The sequence below is a fragment of the Geospiza fortis genome, unplaced genomic scaffold (genome assembly GCF_000277835.1).
Source record: "Geospiza fortis unplaced genomic scaffold, GeoFor_1.0 scaffold400, whole genome shotgun sequence".
Taxonomy (NCBI): Eukaryota; Metazoa; Chordata; class Aves; order Passeriformes; family Thraupidae; genus Geospiza; species Geospiza fortis.
The window spans coordinates 32,288-46,567 of NW_005054637.1; the positions used below are offsets into that span (position 1 = coordinate 32,288).

General features: G+C 48.6%; 1 protein-coding gene across 2 annotated transcripts in view; it reads left to right on the top strand.

Moving 5' to 3' along the window:
* SPP2 (secreted phosphoprotein 2) overlaps positions 1 to 6,871 on the top strand; it is a 10,954-nt gene extending 4,083 nt beyond the window's left edge. The window contains exons 5-7 of one of the 2 annotated variants that reach the window (XM_005430452.1): positions 399 to 453; positions 968 to 1,078; positions 1,262 to 1,377. In XM_005430452.1, the coding sequence (XP_005430509.1) occupies positions 399 to 453; positions 968 to 1,068 (156 nt within the window). In that variant the 3' untranslated portion in view covers positions 1,069 to 1,078; positions 1,262 to 1,377. Of the gene's footprint in view, positions 1 to 398; positions 454 to 967; positions 1,079 to 1,261; positions 1,378 to 6,601 lie in introns of those variants that run through there. The other variant, XM_031064820.1, reaches the window with a different exon arrangement.
* Positions 6,872 to 14,280: the final 7,409 nt, after the last annotated feature.

Here is a 14,280-nt window from a genome sequence, read left to right on the forward strand (position 1 = left end):
TAATAAGGAATAAATGCCAAAGGGAATTACTGCACTTGAAAAGTAAAGTGTTTCCCTCTGCAGAGGGCTGCAGCAAGTGCACTGCAGCTCTTGCTGTGGAGCTGTGACTCTGCTCAGGGGATCTCAGCTTGGCTGAGGTGGTGTTGGTGCACCTGTGGTGCTGTTTGGATGGGAGAAGGAATTGTGATTGACTGAAGCTGGCATCACAGAACATCCTGAGTTTGATGGGTGCATGGAGTGCAACCCCTGGATTGCAGGAGCACCAGCAGTAATCGTGTTATCAGCGAAATTAAGAATGAGGTTTGGAATTACTTTAGTGACCACCTCGTGCCTGAGGGGATGGAGAGGTGGGACCTCTTGCCAGGTGTGGGTTTTAAAGAAATGTCTTTAATTTCCAGATGATGCACGTGCCCATAAGGACCCCTGACAGGCGGGGCAGCGCTCCCAGGGAAGGTAAGGCAGCTCTGCCGTGCTGGAATAGCCTGACCTGTGTTCTCCTCTTGGAACATCTCCAGGTCATCTGTCTGATGGAGAAGGCAATGTGAAAGATCAGCTGTTTGCTCCTGCTCATGGCCAGCTGGTTTTTCACTTGCAGAGGGGTGCCTAGCTTAGGGTGCATGGAGGGCACTGTCCTGCCAAGCCAGGCCATGCTGAGGTTTATCCATTTTTTGGATTGCCAGATTTGTGCTCTCATAACCACTACTTGAGTGCAGAATGCAGTGCTGAATATTTTGTATTCTAGAATCACAGAGTGGTTTGGGTTGGAAGGAATCTGAAAGATCATCTTGTTCCACCCCCTGCTGTGGTCAGGGACACCTTCCACTGTCCCAGGCTGCTCCAAGCCCTGTCCAACCTGGCCCTGGACACTTGCAGGGATCCAGGGGCAGCCACTGCTGCTCTGGGTAACAATCCACACCAGTCTGAAAGCATCTCACACTTACAGATGTCTCCATGTTCTTTGTTTCAGAGGATGCCTTTGCTCCTGAAGCCTTCCCTTCAAGGGGAAGAGGCAGCAGCCGTGGAGACTGGAACAAACCCAGCTACTTCAACCCTGACAAGATGGAATAACCTGGCCTGGGTGAGTGTGGCTTAGGGTTAGGGCTGGGAGAGTCAGAGAACACGCAGCTCCAGGAACACTGGGACTGCAAAAGGCCATCCTTACTTTGTTGCTCCTACATCTTTCTGGTTTGCACCACCCATGGTGATGGGGTTCAGGTCAGGGTAGACTTAGGGCTGGCTTTTATACACCCTGGGTCTGCAGGTTTTGTGGCAGGGTGGGAAGTGACTGCTCAGGATGAAGGATTTTTAGCTCCTTGGAAGAGATCTGAGCTCCAGAGCTCGTGGCTGTGCCTCACTTTTGAGTTGTCCACGCTGTATCCTCCAACATACACCCGTGTCCTGGGGTACAGGCAGTGTGCAAAGTGTGCAGAAAAATCCTTCTGTAAACTCAGAGTTTGAGTTTAGTGTAGGCTTCTGGCCTTTTTACCCCCATTTTCCTCGTGACAAGTGTGAAAAACGCCAATGACTTGTTTTTTAAATTTAAAAAGTTTAATAGTAATAAATGGTTATAAAAATAATAATATAATTAGAGTAATAAAAATTTGGACAATTTTGATTAGAACAATAGGAGACAATAAAAACAAAGAGTTACAGATGGTCTGGGTACCTTTTTCTGGGCAAAATTAGCCTGGAAAAGGACCCAGGTTAACAGAGGATTAACCCTTAAAAGCAACAGCCTGTTGCATATTTATACACCTCATCCATGATGCATAAATTCCATTCAAACACAGGATTCTGTCTGGGCAGTGTCAGCTTCTTCCTCTGAATCCTCTTCAGGGCTGAGCAAGGTGGGAAGAACTCGATAAGGGAGCAATAAATTCTCTTTCTCTGAAAGATTCAGGTGTCCTGTGGCTGCTCTCTGGGTACAAGTACCTCATTCCTCTCTTAAAAAAAATACCTTACACAGCATAATTTCTATTTTAACATTATGTTATAACCTAAAACTACATTTAACACACTACTTAAGAAAATTAATACAGTGCAACTTTCTAACACAACACATGTAATATTCATTTGAATATTTGCAAAAAGCCAATCATAAAATAGGCATTTTTCACACAAGGACAGTGAGGGGCTGGAGCATATCCAGAGAAGGGATATGGAGGAATGGTCCTGTCTTTGTGCCACATCAAGTGCCCCCAGGGCCACACAGCTCCTCAAACAAAAACAAGGGACCTGGGAGAACCACTGTGGGGAGAAGCGCTTGGAGCATCCGTGAAGGAGATGTTTGGAAGCCAATTAACGGGAATGCTAATGAAAGGCAGCCGTGATTTATTTGAGCTGGCAGAGCCTATCCTGCAGAAATCACCTTTGCTGACCTGCCTCTGCGGCTCTTCGTGGGAGCAGCTCTAATTGCTGCTGATGCTTTACCTGCCCTCTTAAGGGCCTTAATCTAAAGGGAAGTGGTTTGAAAGAGTTTTAGCAACACGGAATGAGCTCATTCTTTGGCGTGCTAAGCAGGTTTGAAGTATCTGGGGGAGAGGGGGAAATTACTTAGTGAAGCTCTGTCTTTGTGATGAAAAAGGCTTCTTGGGGTACATATCATTAGCAGGTCCGTGTCCCTGTGCAGTGCCAGAACTGAGTGCTCCCTGCGTGTGGAGCTCAGCTCCAGCCTGCCGCGTTGGAAACGGAGACACTTTTAGATGGAATTTAGCGCCATTGGTGACTCACCGAAAGCTAACACATGTTACTCATAAGCATAGCCGTGGTAAACCTCGATGTGCTGGAGGAGACGAGCCTCCTGCTCTCCTGGAAACGAGATATCAAAGGAAAACCCAGGCTCTCTGCTGTGTTTGTAAGAATCGTTTCATTAAATCCATATGCTATTTTGGTTTATCCCTGAGCCACTAGAGCCAATAGGCCTTTTTAATCACTGCCTGTCTTCTTACAGGAATCTCTAACTTTGCCTTTGGGCAGTGCTAGGTATCTTCAATTCTCTGGCTCTGGAGAAGAGCTATCCCCCCTTTCAGCAGCGCTCAGAAATGCTTTGTGTTCTTGGGCCTAACTTCTAACAAATCTCCAAACCAAAAGCAAGATGTAAAACCTTCCTGAAAACAGAGCGTGAAGCAAGCGGGGAGAAATTTATGGTTCTTGAAACGCAGAGCAGTTTGAAATTTAATACTTTCTGCTTGCTTTTAGAAATTGGTTGCAAGTGTCATTTATGGAGCTGTATTTCATGCAAGTGTCAGCTATGGAGCTGGTTTTTTCCAAGGAGTTTCCTGGGTTTTGGACGTGTCAGAGGCAGATACATCAGGAGATTTAAAGAGAATATCAACTCTACCCCCAAAGCCCCTTGTTTCTCTTGCTTTTATCAATTTGATTTATTAGTTGCAAAGTCTGGAGAGGAATCTTCCTGGTTTTGCTGGTATCCAGAATTAGAGGGTTTCATTTGAAGCCAAAAATTAAACAGATTTTATGTGTCTGAGGCCAGGAAAAGTTGTTCCCTGCTGTGTTTCCTGGGTTTTGGCATATGTGTGATCCTGGCTGGCATTATTACCAGCCATGCAGGGCTTGGTGGGGGCATGGGAAATGAGTGCTGAGTTTTGAAATGGCAGTAGGCTCGACTGGCTTGGCTTAGCTGAGAAGATTTTTGGGGGAGGCTGGGGAAATAGCAATTTAATAATAGAAGACTTTCATCTCTTACTGAAAGAACCTGGTGCTGACAGGCAAAGCTAGACAAGTCCAGGTAAGGAATGAAATGTGATTTTTTTTTTTCTTTTACACTCCAGAATGGGTAACTGACTGCTGCAAAAATTGCTCAGGCAAGTGGCTGACAGTTTTTCATGCTGGATTTTACATTTCTGAGCTAGGCCTTCTTATCTTTTTGGCTTCAGGAATTATTTCAGGAAAATTCCGTGCCTGACTTTGTGCAAGAAGCTAGTCTAAATGAACTCACTGGTGCTTTGTAGCTCTTTTTATTTATTAGAATGTGCTAAATATTCAGGAGGGGGGGGGGGGAAAATCAGGGCCATTGTTACATAAAGAACATTTTCAAGTCTGCAGTCTTCAGACCCACCAGTCTACTGGTGCCTGCAGGAATTAGAAATTGAATGTGAAAAACCCCATCAATGATTAATGAGCTTACTTCAGTGACAAGTCCTAATCAGATTTTCTGGATTTATTTCCTCGTCCATCTCCAAACTGGGGAGATTGTGAAATTCCCGTGGCATGCTCTGAGGCCAGCCTTTCCCATCAATAACTCAGGCACACAAGGAGTGGCAGGAGGGGGAAAAGGCTGCTGTACAAGAGCTGTTCACCTGTTAACAACCTGAGCTGGAATCTGCTGGACGCTGCTCTGAATTGCAAAGAGGAGCCTAAAAATGGCTCAAACTTGCCCACCACCTTAATCCCCAGGGAGCAAAAGGGTCCTGATGCTCTGCTCTTCCAAAATCACCTGCCTAAGGCAGCTTTTTCTTGTGCAGACCCCTGAATTATATCTGGAGTCTCTCCAGCAATGCTTCGCGTCCTTGAACAGGAAAATCAAGGAGCAAGTTCCTGCCTCTGCAAAATACAAATTGATGGTGAATGCTGATTGTGTCTTGCTCGTTAATCACACCAGGAAGGTGGGTTTTTAACAGGAAATCAGCTTCCTTCAGCGTCGAGCCGAGGGGCTGTGATTTCCTCCTCGAGTTTTCTGTATTTTCCTTACAATTGCTCCCTGTCACCTGGCACAGCTCGACGCTGGCAGTCCTGAGGAGCTGATTAGCAGCACTGCACGTGCACAAGTGGCATCCTTAAATATCAGAGTTGTTTTTTGTTTTTTTTAATGGAAGAGCATCAGGCAGCATTGGGCCTCTTCTCATACCTAAGAAATCCAAGACCTGACCTTCAGAGTGAAATGGGTGCTTGTTTATCTGCCTCCTGTAAATACAATAGCAGAGCAGGGTTCACAGCTCTCCTGGGGTGTGGAAAACTGAGCTTTAATCCCCAGTGCCCTCTTTAAGGAGCTGCTTGATTTTATATCCTCATGTCTTTGTTTTTGCCTCTCCCGTCCATCCACCCACTTTCTACGGTCCTCATAAAGCAGCTTATTGCTTTGTGTGGGAGAAAAAAACAAAAGAAAAAAAAGAAAAAAATGAAAAAATGAAAAAAAGGAAGAAAAAAAAAGAAAAAAAAGAAAAAGAAGCAGCAGAGGGAAGGAGAATCCCTGCAGGGTGGGATCTGTTGCAGGGTGTGTGAGCTCCGTGTCGGATGGGCTTTGGGAGCAGTTTGGTGCTTGGGGAAATGTCAGGATGCTGTTCTATCACTGAGCCTGGCCCTGGTGGCCGAGTCCTCGGTGTCACCTGGCAGCTGTGATGTGCTGTGGCAGGGGACAGCGTGCTTTCATCTGTTCAGAGGCAAACAGAGCCAGGCAGGACCTCTCGTGCTGCTGGGGTCAGAGCATGGGGCAGAGGTGTTGGAGCAGAGAGGGAATTGCTGTGACAGCCTCCCGGCGCTGTGAGCAGCAGCAATTTTGGTCTTGCCCTTTGTGCCCCCCTCTTCTCGATGTGTTTTGAAGGGTTAGACCCACAGCTGCATGGAGGAAATTGTTCCTGCTTAGGGAGGGCACGGAGCTTGGATGATCCCTTACACTTCACAAGCCCCTTTGTCTCATTCCAGGAGAAAACCAACAGGACTTCCTTCCCTGGAGGGACAGAAAGGGCTCTCAACCTATTGCTCAGTGCTGGGTTATAGAAATGAGCTCATCAAAGGACCACACAGTCGGGAAGGCCCTCTCAAAGCAGGGCTGTGCAGCTGAGGTTGGAATACCATGGGATAGAGATCCCTCATCCTCTTTGGGCTACACACAGGAACCCTATTAGGGGAAGACTTTCTCCTTAAACTGAGCTGGAATTTCCCGTGTTCCCTCTGGTTCCTGTTTCTCCTGTTGTCCCTTGGTCCCCAGCAATGATTGCAGTGGCTGGTCCTGGCATCCCCCATCCCCAGGATTCAGTGGCTCCTGGACAAGCTGTTCTTAGAGAGTCACTATATTTAATCCCTTCCACACGTGGGGACTCTCCTTTCTCGCCCGAATCTGTCTCTAAAATTTTACTAACAAAATTGTCTCACAGAAAAAATGTCAGGTTGCCATGGTGACCAACTTGCTGAAGACACAGTGTGGGCTCCGGGGTGCTGGGGAAGCTGTCACATGTTCCCTTGGAAAAGCACATCTCCCGTTTCTTCTGAATGTTGTACTCTCCATTCAGATCCATCTCAGGGCAGACCATACATCAGCTTCTAGCCTCGACCATCTCTGCTTTTGACACTTGGCAATATGTGTTGATTTGTGTCCCATGGGTCTCATTTCACTGTTGTTAATTTTTCTAACACTGTTGTTAATTTTTCTAATTTTATTCCTTTTTTTCCTTTTACCCTAATTAACCACTGCCACGACATTTGTGCGCATATGAAATATTTTGCATGTGCAGGTTTCTTTTTGCAGATTCCACAGGGTGGGAAGCAAATTAATAAGCAACTTGTTGAAGCTGAATACACTTTTTCCCAAGGATGGTTCTGAGACAAATTCTCAGACATTTCTCTTTCCTCTCTGTTTTTAAAGTAGATTGGAGAATGAGAAGAGTCAAAATTCAAAGATCCAGCATGGGAAGAAAGAACCTGATGGCTTGACCTTTCCTTTTTGGTGAAAAAACTGTTCTTCCGTGGAGTGAGAGTCTTTCCCCAAACTCCCTTGCTGCTCATGAGATGCTAAATACACCCTCATCCATCAACAGCCCTTCTGATGTGTTAGGTATCCCTGGGAGAACTCCAATTTAACTGTGTCCAGGACATTTCCACCGTCCCATAATGATGCTATTAAAACCTCATTATTCCATTTGTTTGTTCTGTGTTTCTTTCTGCTTGCTTGTAATTTTCTGTGACGCTCCCGGCTAATTATTGATTATTCAAACGAATACACCCACACTCAATTCCCGTCGTCTCTCCGGGCTGCAGCAGCTGCGGACAGAGAAGCCTCTCTCCAAATCCAGAGGCTGGAGTTGAAGCCCACCAGGAATTTGGCTTTAATGGGCTCTTGGTCGCTAATGTGGAGAGCTGGGGGCTGCTAATGGGGGTGACTGTCAGGTACTAATGGCCTCTGGAAGAAAGCCAGGTTAGAGCACAATTCTGATGTGTTCCTCACCTGGGAAAGGTCTCAGCAGTCCTGATCCCGATCCCGATCCTGATCCTGATCCCGATCCTGATCCCGACCCCGATCCTGATCCCTATCCTGATCCTGATCCCTATCCTAGTCCTGATCCTGATCCCAATGCCGATCCTGATCCCGATCCTGATCCTGATCCCGATCCCGATCCTGAAGCTGATCCCAATCCCGATTCTGATCCCGATCCTGATCCTGATCCCAAAGCCGATCCTGATCCCGATCCTGATCCCTATCCTGATCCTGATCCCGATCCTGATCCTGACTCTGATCCCGATCCTGATCCAAATCCCAATCCTGACCCCAATTCTGACCCTGATCCTGATCCTGATCCTGACCCTGATCCCAGTCCTGATCCCTATCCTGATCTCGATCCTGATCCCGATCCTGATCCAAATCCCGATCCTGATCCTGACCCTGATCCCAATCCTGATCCCGACCCTGATCCCGATCCTGACCCTGATCCTGATCCCGATCCTGATCCTGATCCCAATCCTGATCCTGACCCTGATCCCAATCCTGATCCTGACTCTGATCCCGACCCTGATCCCTATCCTGATCCCAATCCTGATCCTGACCCTGATCCCAATCCTGATCCCGACTCTGATCCCGACCCTGATCCCTATCCTGATCCAAATCCTGATCCTGACCCTGATCCTGATCCCAATCCTGATCCCGACTCTGATCTCGACCCTGATCCCTATCCTGATCCCTATCCTGATCCCAATCCTGATCCCGATCCTGATCCTGACCCTGATCCTGATCCTGACCCTGACCCTGATCCTGATCCTGATCCCGATCCCAATCCTGACCCTGATCCTGATCCCGATCCTGATCCCGATCCTGATCCCCTTCCCTCCACCCTCTGCACAGAGCCCACCCTGCAGCTCTTTGGGAAATCGAAGGTTGCTGTGCATCTTGGGGGATTCTTATTGGTTTTTTTTAAGGCTTTATTAGTCAAAATCAACTTATTTTCCTCTCTAAAGCCACTGTCCCACTCAGTCTGACTCTCACCTATTTTCCCCTCCTGACTGCAGCGAGGTAACCTGTTGTAGGAATTTCACCTCAAAATCTTGAGAAGATGCAGTCAGAGCCCTCGATGACCACGGTGGTAGCAGGGAGCAGAGAGCGCTGACAAAGGTCTGACAGAGAGAGTGATGTTTTCCTCTTCCATGGCTGTTTTGCTTTGCTTGGATGAGCGGGACTGGGAACCTTCAAGGCCAGGCTGGATGGGGCTTGGAGCAGCCTGGGATGGTGGGAGGTGTCCCTGCCCGTGGCAGGAGGGTGGGATGGGATGAGCTTTAAGGTCCCTTCCAACCCAAGCCAGCCTGGCATTCCATGATTCCTTTGCTCTGAACGCCCAGTGCCAGAGTCCTCCATGATCTGTCTCTCTTCCAAATATTTGCTGAGCATCTTCTTTCCCAACAGGGCTGATTTCACCCGTCCGTGCTGATTTTAGGTAGAACCATGACTCTTCATTGGGCAGGAACAGCCCAGGAGCTTCCTGAAACTCCTGAGCTCAAGAGATTGTGGCTTAGGTCTTTTTATATGTGTCTTTCTGGCCCAGGTGAGCAGAAGACCTTCCTGGCCTGTTTCTCCAGGACCTGGCACTGTTTCCTGGAAGGGATGAGGTCGATTGACAGAGGAAACAGCTTCAGCTGGGCTCATACTCTTCCCTGTTTCACTCTTGCTTTTCCCAGTTCCCCAACAGGCAGTTCTCAGGGCCAGGGGCTGGATTCAACAATCCTTGTGGGCCCCTCCGACTCAGGATATTCTATGACTCTGTATTCTGCTAATATGTGATAATCAAATGTGCACTTCTCTACACACTCACACACACCAAAAAAAAACCCCAAAAAACCAAAAGCCCACCTTTTTTTTTGGTTTTTGGGTTTTTTTTTTCATTTTTCTTCCCTCCCCCCCGCCCCAGCCAAAATGATTACTTTAAGCTCCTGGCTGCACTGCATGCAAATGCCTTCACACCTAGGAGGAGCTGATGTGGCATCTGCTGTGCAGATGTTTATCTGGCAGCAGGGAGCAATATTTCCTCTGTCCACATTACTTTCCCGAGCCTTTCCTGGTCCCAAATTGCTGACTCAAGCACTCGGTGCTCCAACATACCAATGACCCTTGCTGGGGATGCTCCCTTCCAGCTCCCCTGGCTGAGAGTTTTGGGCTGTGTAAGCAGACCTTGAGTTTTGTTGTTGGATTTTGCTTGGGGAGTGGAGATTTATGCAGCAGCAGGGACAGGGAGAGAGCTTTCCCCGCACCCTTAGAGGCACTACTTGCCCTGGAAGGAATGTGCAGAGTAGAAATTCTCTCCTCTTGCAGACTTTGAGGCTGTTCAGCAAAAAAGGGAAGGGAGACAGCAAAGCCACGGGGGATGAGACTGAGGTCTCATCATTGCTGCACACAGGGACTTTGTTTGAGCTTTGTTGCCCTACCAGAAGGTGAAATATTGTCACCCTATCGATGCAAAGCAGTTGTAGGATGAGGAAAGAAGTGAGAGTTTGGATCTGTGTAGTGATTTGGGGAATGAACAGGAGCAACTGCAGCTGCTGTCCCCACATGGGACAGGACACCCGGCCCCTGCCCAGACCTCCAGCACTGCAGTCTGTCCCCAGGGAAGGGTGGAAAGTGCTGACTTCCTGCTCTCTGAGGAAAGCAGTAAAACCTGCATCCACGGCAGCATCGCTCCTTTCACATTCATTTTCTCTGTTTGGTTTTTTTGTACACCCTGACACTTTTTATGCTGACAGTGTCTGGGCAGGAATTCCCATGGTGTGGGATGGATGAAGGACAACACCAGGCAGTGATGCTGCAGAAAAGCTGGGCTCAGTTCCCTTCTCTCCCTTCGGGCAGCACTTGTGGAATTTGGGCTCCAGGGCGCCACAGCATCTCATTTGCCAGACCCTCTTTTTGGCACCAGATGCTCCACAATGGACATCTCACCCCTGGAAGTGTTCAAGGCCAGGTTGGACAGTGCTTGGAGTAACCTGGTCTAGTGGAAGGGTCTTTAAGGGTCTTTAAGGTCCCTTCCAGGGCAGTCTGTGACTCTGTGGTCACTGCCAGGCACTGGTGTGGTTTGTGCCACCATGGGACTGGCACTGGTGTGTTGGTAGCTGTACATCAAATTCTGCTGACATGGCTAGCTGGGAATGGGTGGAGCTACCAGCAATAAAGTCCTACATGGAACTAGCCAAAAAAAGTCCCCAAAGAGCAGAGCTGATCAGCTGGACGGAGCCCAGCCCATGTCAGAGAGAAGGCTGTGGCTCATCCTGGAGGAATGCGGAGATTTCCGGGCGTACGCTCGGCTGTCAGCAGCCTCAGCTCAGGCTGCTCGTCCAGCCTGACCCCTGGATGATCTCTCTGAAACGAAGAACAGGCATTAACTGCCAGATCCATGTCCTGATTCAGAGTGGGGAGCTGTTGGGAGCAGGACCTGAGTGCTTTCCCACCAGGAGTGTTGGGTTGGAGCAGCTCTGCAAGAGCCAGTTCAGCACGGACACTTGGGAGGGTCCTGAGGAGCCAGAGCTGTGCCGAGGGTGGGGAACATCCTCTGTAGCACAAAGAACCAGTGGCAGATCCCAGGGCTGTCGGTGAGCCTGGCTGGCCACTCCTGCTCCTGCTTCCCGCTGGTGCTGATGCCCACTAGATGTCAGAATTGAACAAATGCAAGGGGAGGCAGCAGTTCCCTTCTCAAATTATTCCCCTTTCCCCTCCCTCTTTCAGATTTCTGGCCAGCTGTGTGACAAAATGACCTTTGTGCAAGGAGGGTCGGTGTGTTTAAGTGGTGAAGAGAGCAGGGGATGCAGAGGAGAAATGACTGAGACAAAAAATCCTGGCCAGGTTGGAGTGCTTGTTTCGCCCATGGCAGCCCAGAGTTTAAATTCTGCTCCAGGCACAAAGATTTTTTTGCTTTTTACTCTGTGGACAGTGGAATTTTCTTTCTCCTGCATGACAGACTTATCCTTTTTGATAAAACGGCATTAAATCAGATTTCCCAGCCTGGGCTGTGCCATGCCTTTGGTAAGAGGAAAGCTAGAGAAATAAATGCTGCTTGTCTCAGAGAGGGTTTTGATTTCAGAGCTGAAGCCTTCTACCTGTTCCCAGCTCCCATCTCAGCCCTTACTCAGGAGCTCAGCTCATTCACTGCAGCTGCTTAACTTTAGCAAGAGCATCCTAATGCCTCTTAAAGATTAGGTGTGCTAATTAATGCTTCCACAACCAGGAAGGAATCTGCTGCTGTCTGACACAGCTGCCACAGTGTTTGCTCCTTTCAAACCTCCTGCTGGCTTTAAAATCCTAATTTTCCCCCTGTTTTTTTTTTTTCCCAGGACAAATTGTTGCCTGTGTCTCATGGCACAGTGGGAATTCTCTGAAGGAAATGGAGTGCCAGCACTTGGCAATCCTCACGTGGTGGAGGCTTCTGAGAGGGTGGTGGTGACGTGTCTGCTTGTGCCCCGTGACAAACAAGGAGTCTGGGCTGGAAAACCAGCATTAGACCTGGAAAGGGGAGCTTAAAACATGGGCCTTAACTCCTCCAAGGAAGTAAAGCTCCCAGAAGTTATCTGGATGTTCGTTGGAGATTAAATCAGGCGGAGATTAAGCTGGGAGAAACGTAGCCCAAGAAGGAAACTGGGATTTCGTGTTGGCCTCCAGAGACCAAACTGGTTTAGGGCATTATTTATCTGTGAGACTTGAAGGAGGAGACCACCAGGAAAACCACAAAGCTTGGCAGGGTCCCAGGGATTACAGGCCTTGATTAATGACAGTTTAAAAAGAATCTTATGTGCTTGTGGAATATTTTTTTCTGAGCAGAGGGAAGGTGATGCTGCTGGCTGAGCCTCCTGATCTGGGATGAATAATGGAAAGGAAAAGGACCCCAGCATCCCAAATGGGAGGCTGTGGATTTAAAGAGTGAAGGAAACCCCATAATCACATCAAGAAGAGGTCCTGTGCAGAAGAATGGGGGCCAGGAATGTTTCAGCCTAGGGCTACATGCCACGTGTGGGTTATTGGGATAGGCTTGTTGAAACTTTCAGGTTGGAAAAGACCTTTAAAATCATCGAGCCCAACTGTCACCCTAAAGATGGGGCAGCAAAACCCCAACAACTTTTCCTGTGCGTGTTTCAAAGGTCTTTAATTTCCTTAATTGAACTGCAGGCAGTCTTGTTGAAGGGTGAGAAATCTCCATTAGCCAGGCTTGCCAGGGGCTTTGGGAGCAGATAGATTGGATAAAAAAGACAAACCAGAAAACCCTGGGGTGGTCTTTGATGCAGGGGCTGCTAAGGAATATTTTTATACCTTTCCTGCTTAGTGGAATGGTCTTCCAGGGTATTTTGAAGGGAAGAAGCCCTGACTACAGGTAATGCTAGAACCGATTGCAAAAGCCTTTGAGTTGTTTGGTTTTCTAAGCTGGTGTTTTATTAATTGCCAGCTTTTTATCCTCTCGGAGAGAACAGAAAAAACCCCCCACTTGTCCATGCAATTTTTTCCAGCTTTTTGAGCTCTTTTAAAGCATTCACAGGTCCTGCTGGTGAATTTTCTGGAACAGGCCCCACATCACCTTTCCTAGCAGAGAGAAAGGGACTCAGATACATGAGGTTTATGCAACAAGAAAGACACACACGCCCTTTTAAAGGGTTGGAGCAGCAGATCTGTGTTCAGTGAACCAAAACACAGCTTTCTGTCCTAAAAGCTTACATGCCAAAGTTTGAAAATACACCCACTGAAGTGGAGGTGACTGAGGAAAGACCAAGAGGGAGGGGTTGGGTGCTCTTTGGAGAGAGTCAGAGATTTCAGTTCACTGAGAGAGGCTGGAACCAAAGCCTGGAGCCGAAATAACAGGCCCTGGTGTTCTGCCACGACTGCATGACTGCATCTTTCTTTAAAATGACTGTTCATTGTGGCTGTTTCATCACGAAATGACTCCGTAGTTCCTCTCTGCTGTTGGGCAACAGGCCGTGTCCTGACACTTCTGCATTTCTCCCTGGCTGAAGCAACTCTGCATAAAGCTGCCAGTAATCCAGTTCCCCTAAAAACTCCTGTTTTTAAAGAGAACTTGCTGTTTATTGGAAGCATTGCCTGGTGCCAGGGCGAGCAGGAGCAGAGATTCTCAGCGTGGTGCTCGTGCCTGCCTTCCACTGACATTTGCAGCGTTGGCTCTGCTGAGGAAGAGCAGCTCAGCTGGGAGCAGAGGGCTGGAATTCCACAGGGATGTGCTGGGAGGCTGGAGCCTGCCAGGGTTTGAATGTGAATGCTGCTGGTGCAGGAGGCTGCCCGTGTTTTGCATTCACAGCCACGCTCTGATCCTGCAGGGCTCTTGGCCTGGCAGGGGATTCCAGAACCCAGGAACTTGGTTTGTAGGAGCTGGGTGGGATTCCACCCCTCTGAGCAACCAGAGAAACTGCAAAGCTCAAGTCTGGGGTTTAAAACTCTCGCTTTTTCTTTACTTGATGCCAGGGCTGTTCATTTAGGGGTGAGGCTTCTGTGGGACCTGTTGTGAGTGGTTTTCCTTCCGTCCCCAAGCATTCCCAGACCTGCCACCCTTGGCACAGCCCCAGTGGAAGGAGCTAGGCTGGTTTCACCTCCAAGCTCCCAGAGCCAAGGGCCAGTTTGGCAAAAGTTTCTCCTGCTTGTGCCTCCCCTTTGCTTCCAGAGAGAAGGAGGAACAGAGGAAGAGATCTGTGTTTACATGGAAGAGATGCTTTTCAGCTCTCAGCTAAGGGGAGGCATTTCTGCCCATATGTGAGATGTTCCAAGAGTGGGAAATTCACTCCTTAGCAGCCCATGACATATGGCAGAGCTCAGGAAAGGCTCAGCTGAAGGTCTTGTGAGCACTTTGCCTTGTCCTTCCTCAGATCTCTCCCTCTGGGAGAGCAGAGCGACGTGACTGCCGTGCCAAACCCACACCTCCCCAGCCCCTGAAGTGTTAAAATTTGTGGAAACAGCTTTGTTCCAGAGCTGGTAAATGATGTTCTGAATGGCTGAGCCCAGCCTGGGCCAGAGCTCCATGCCAGGCTCCCTGGCACTAATCCCAATTAATGTCACCACAGGACATGCTGCTGGCTGGGGGCGCAGAG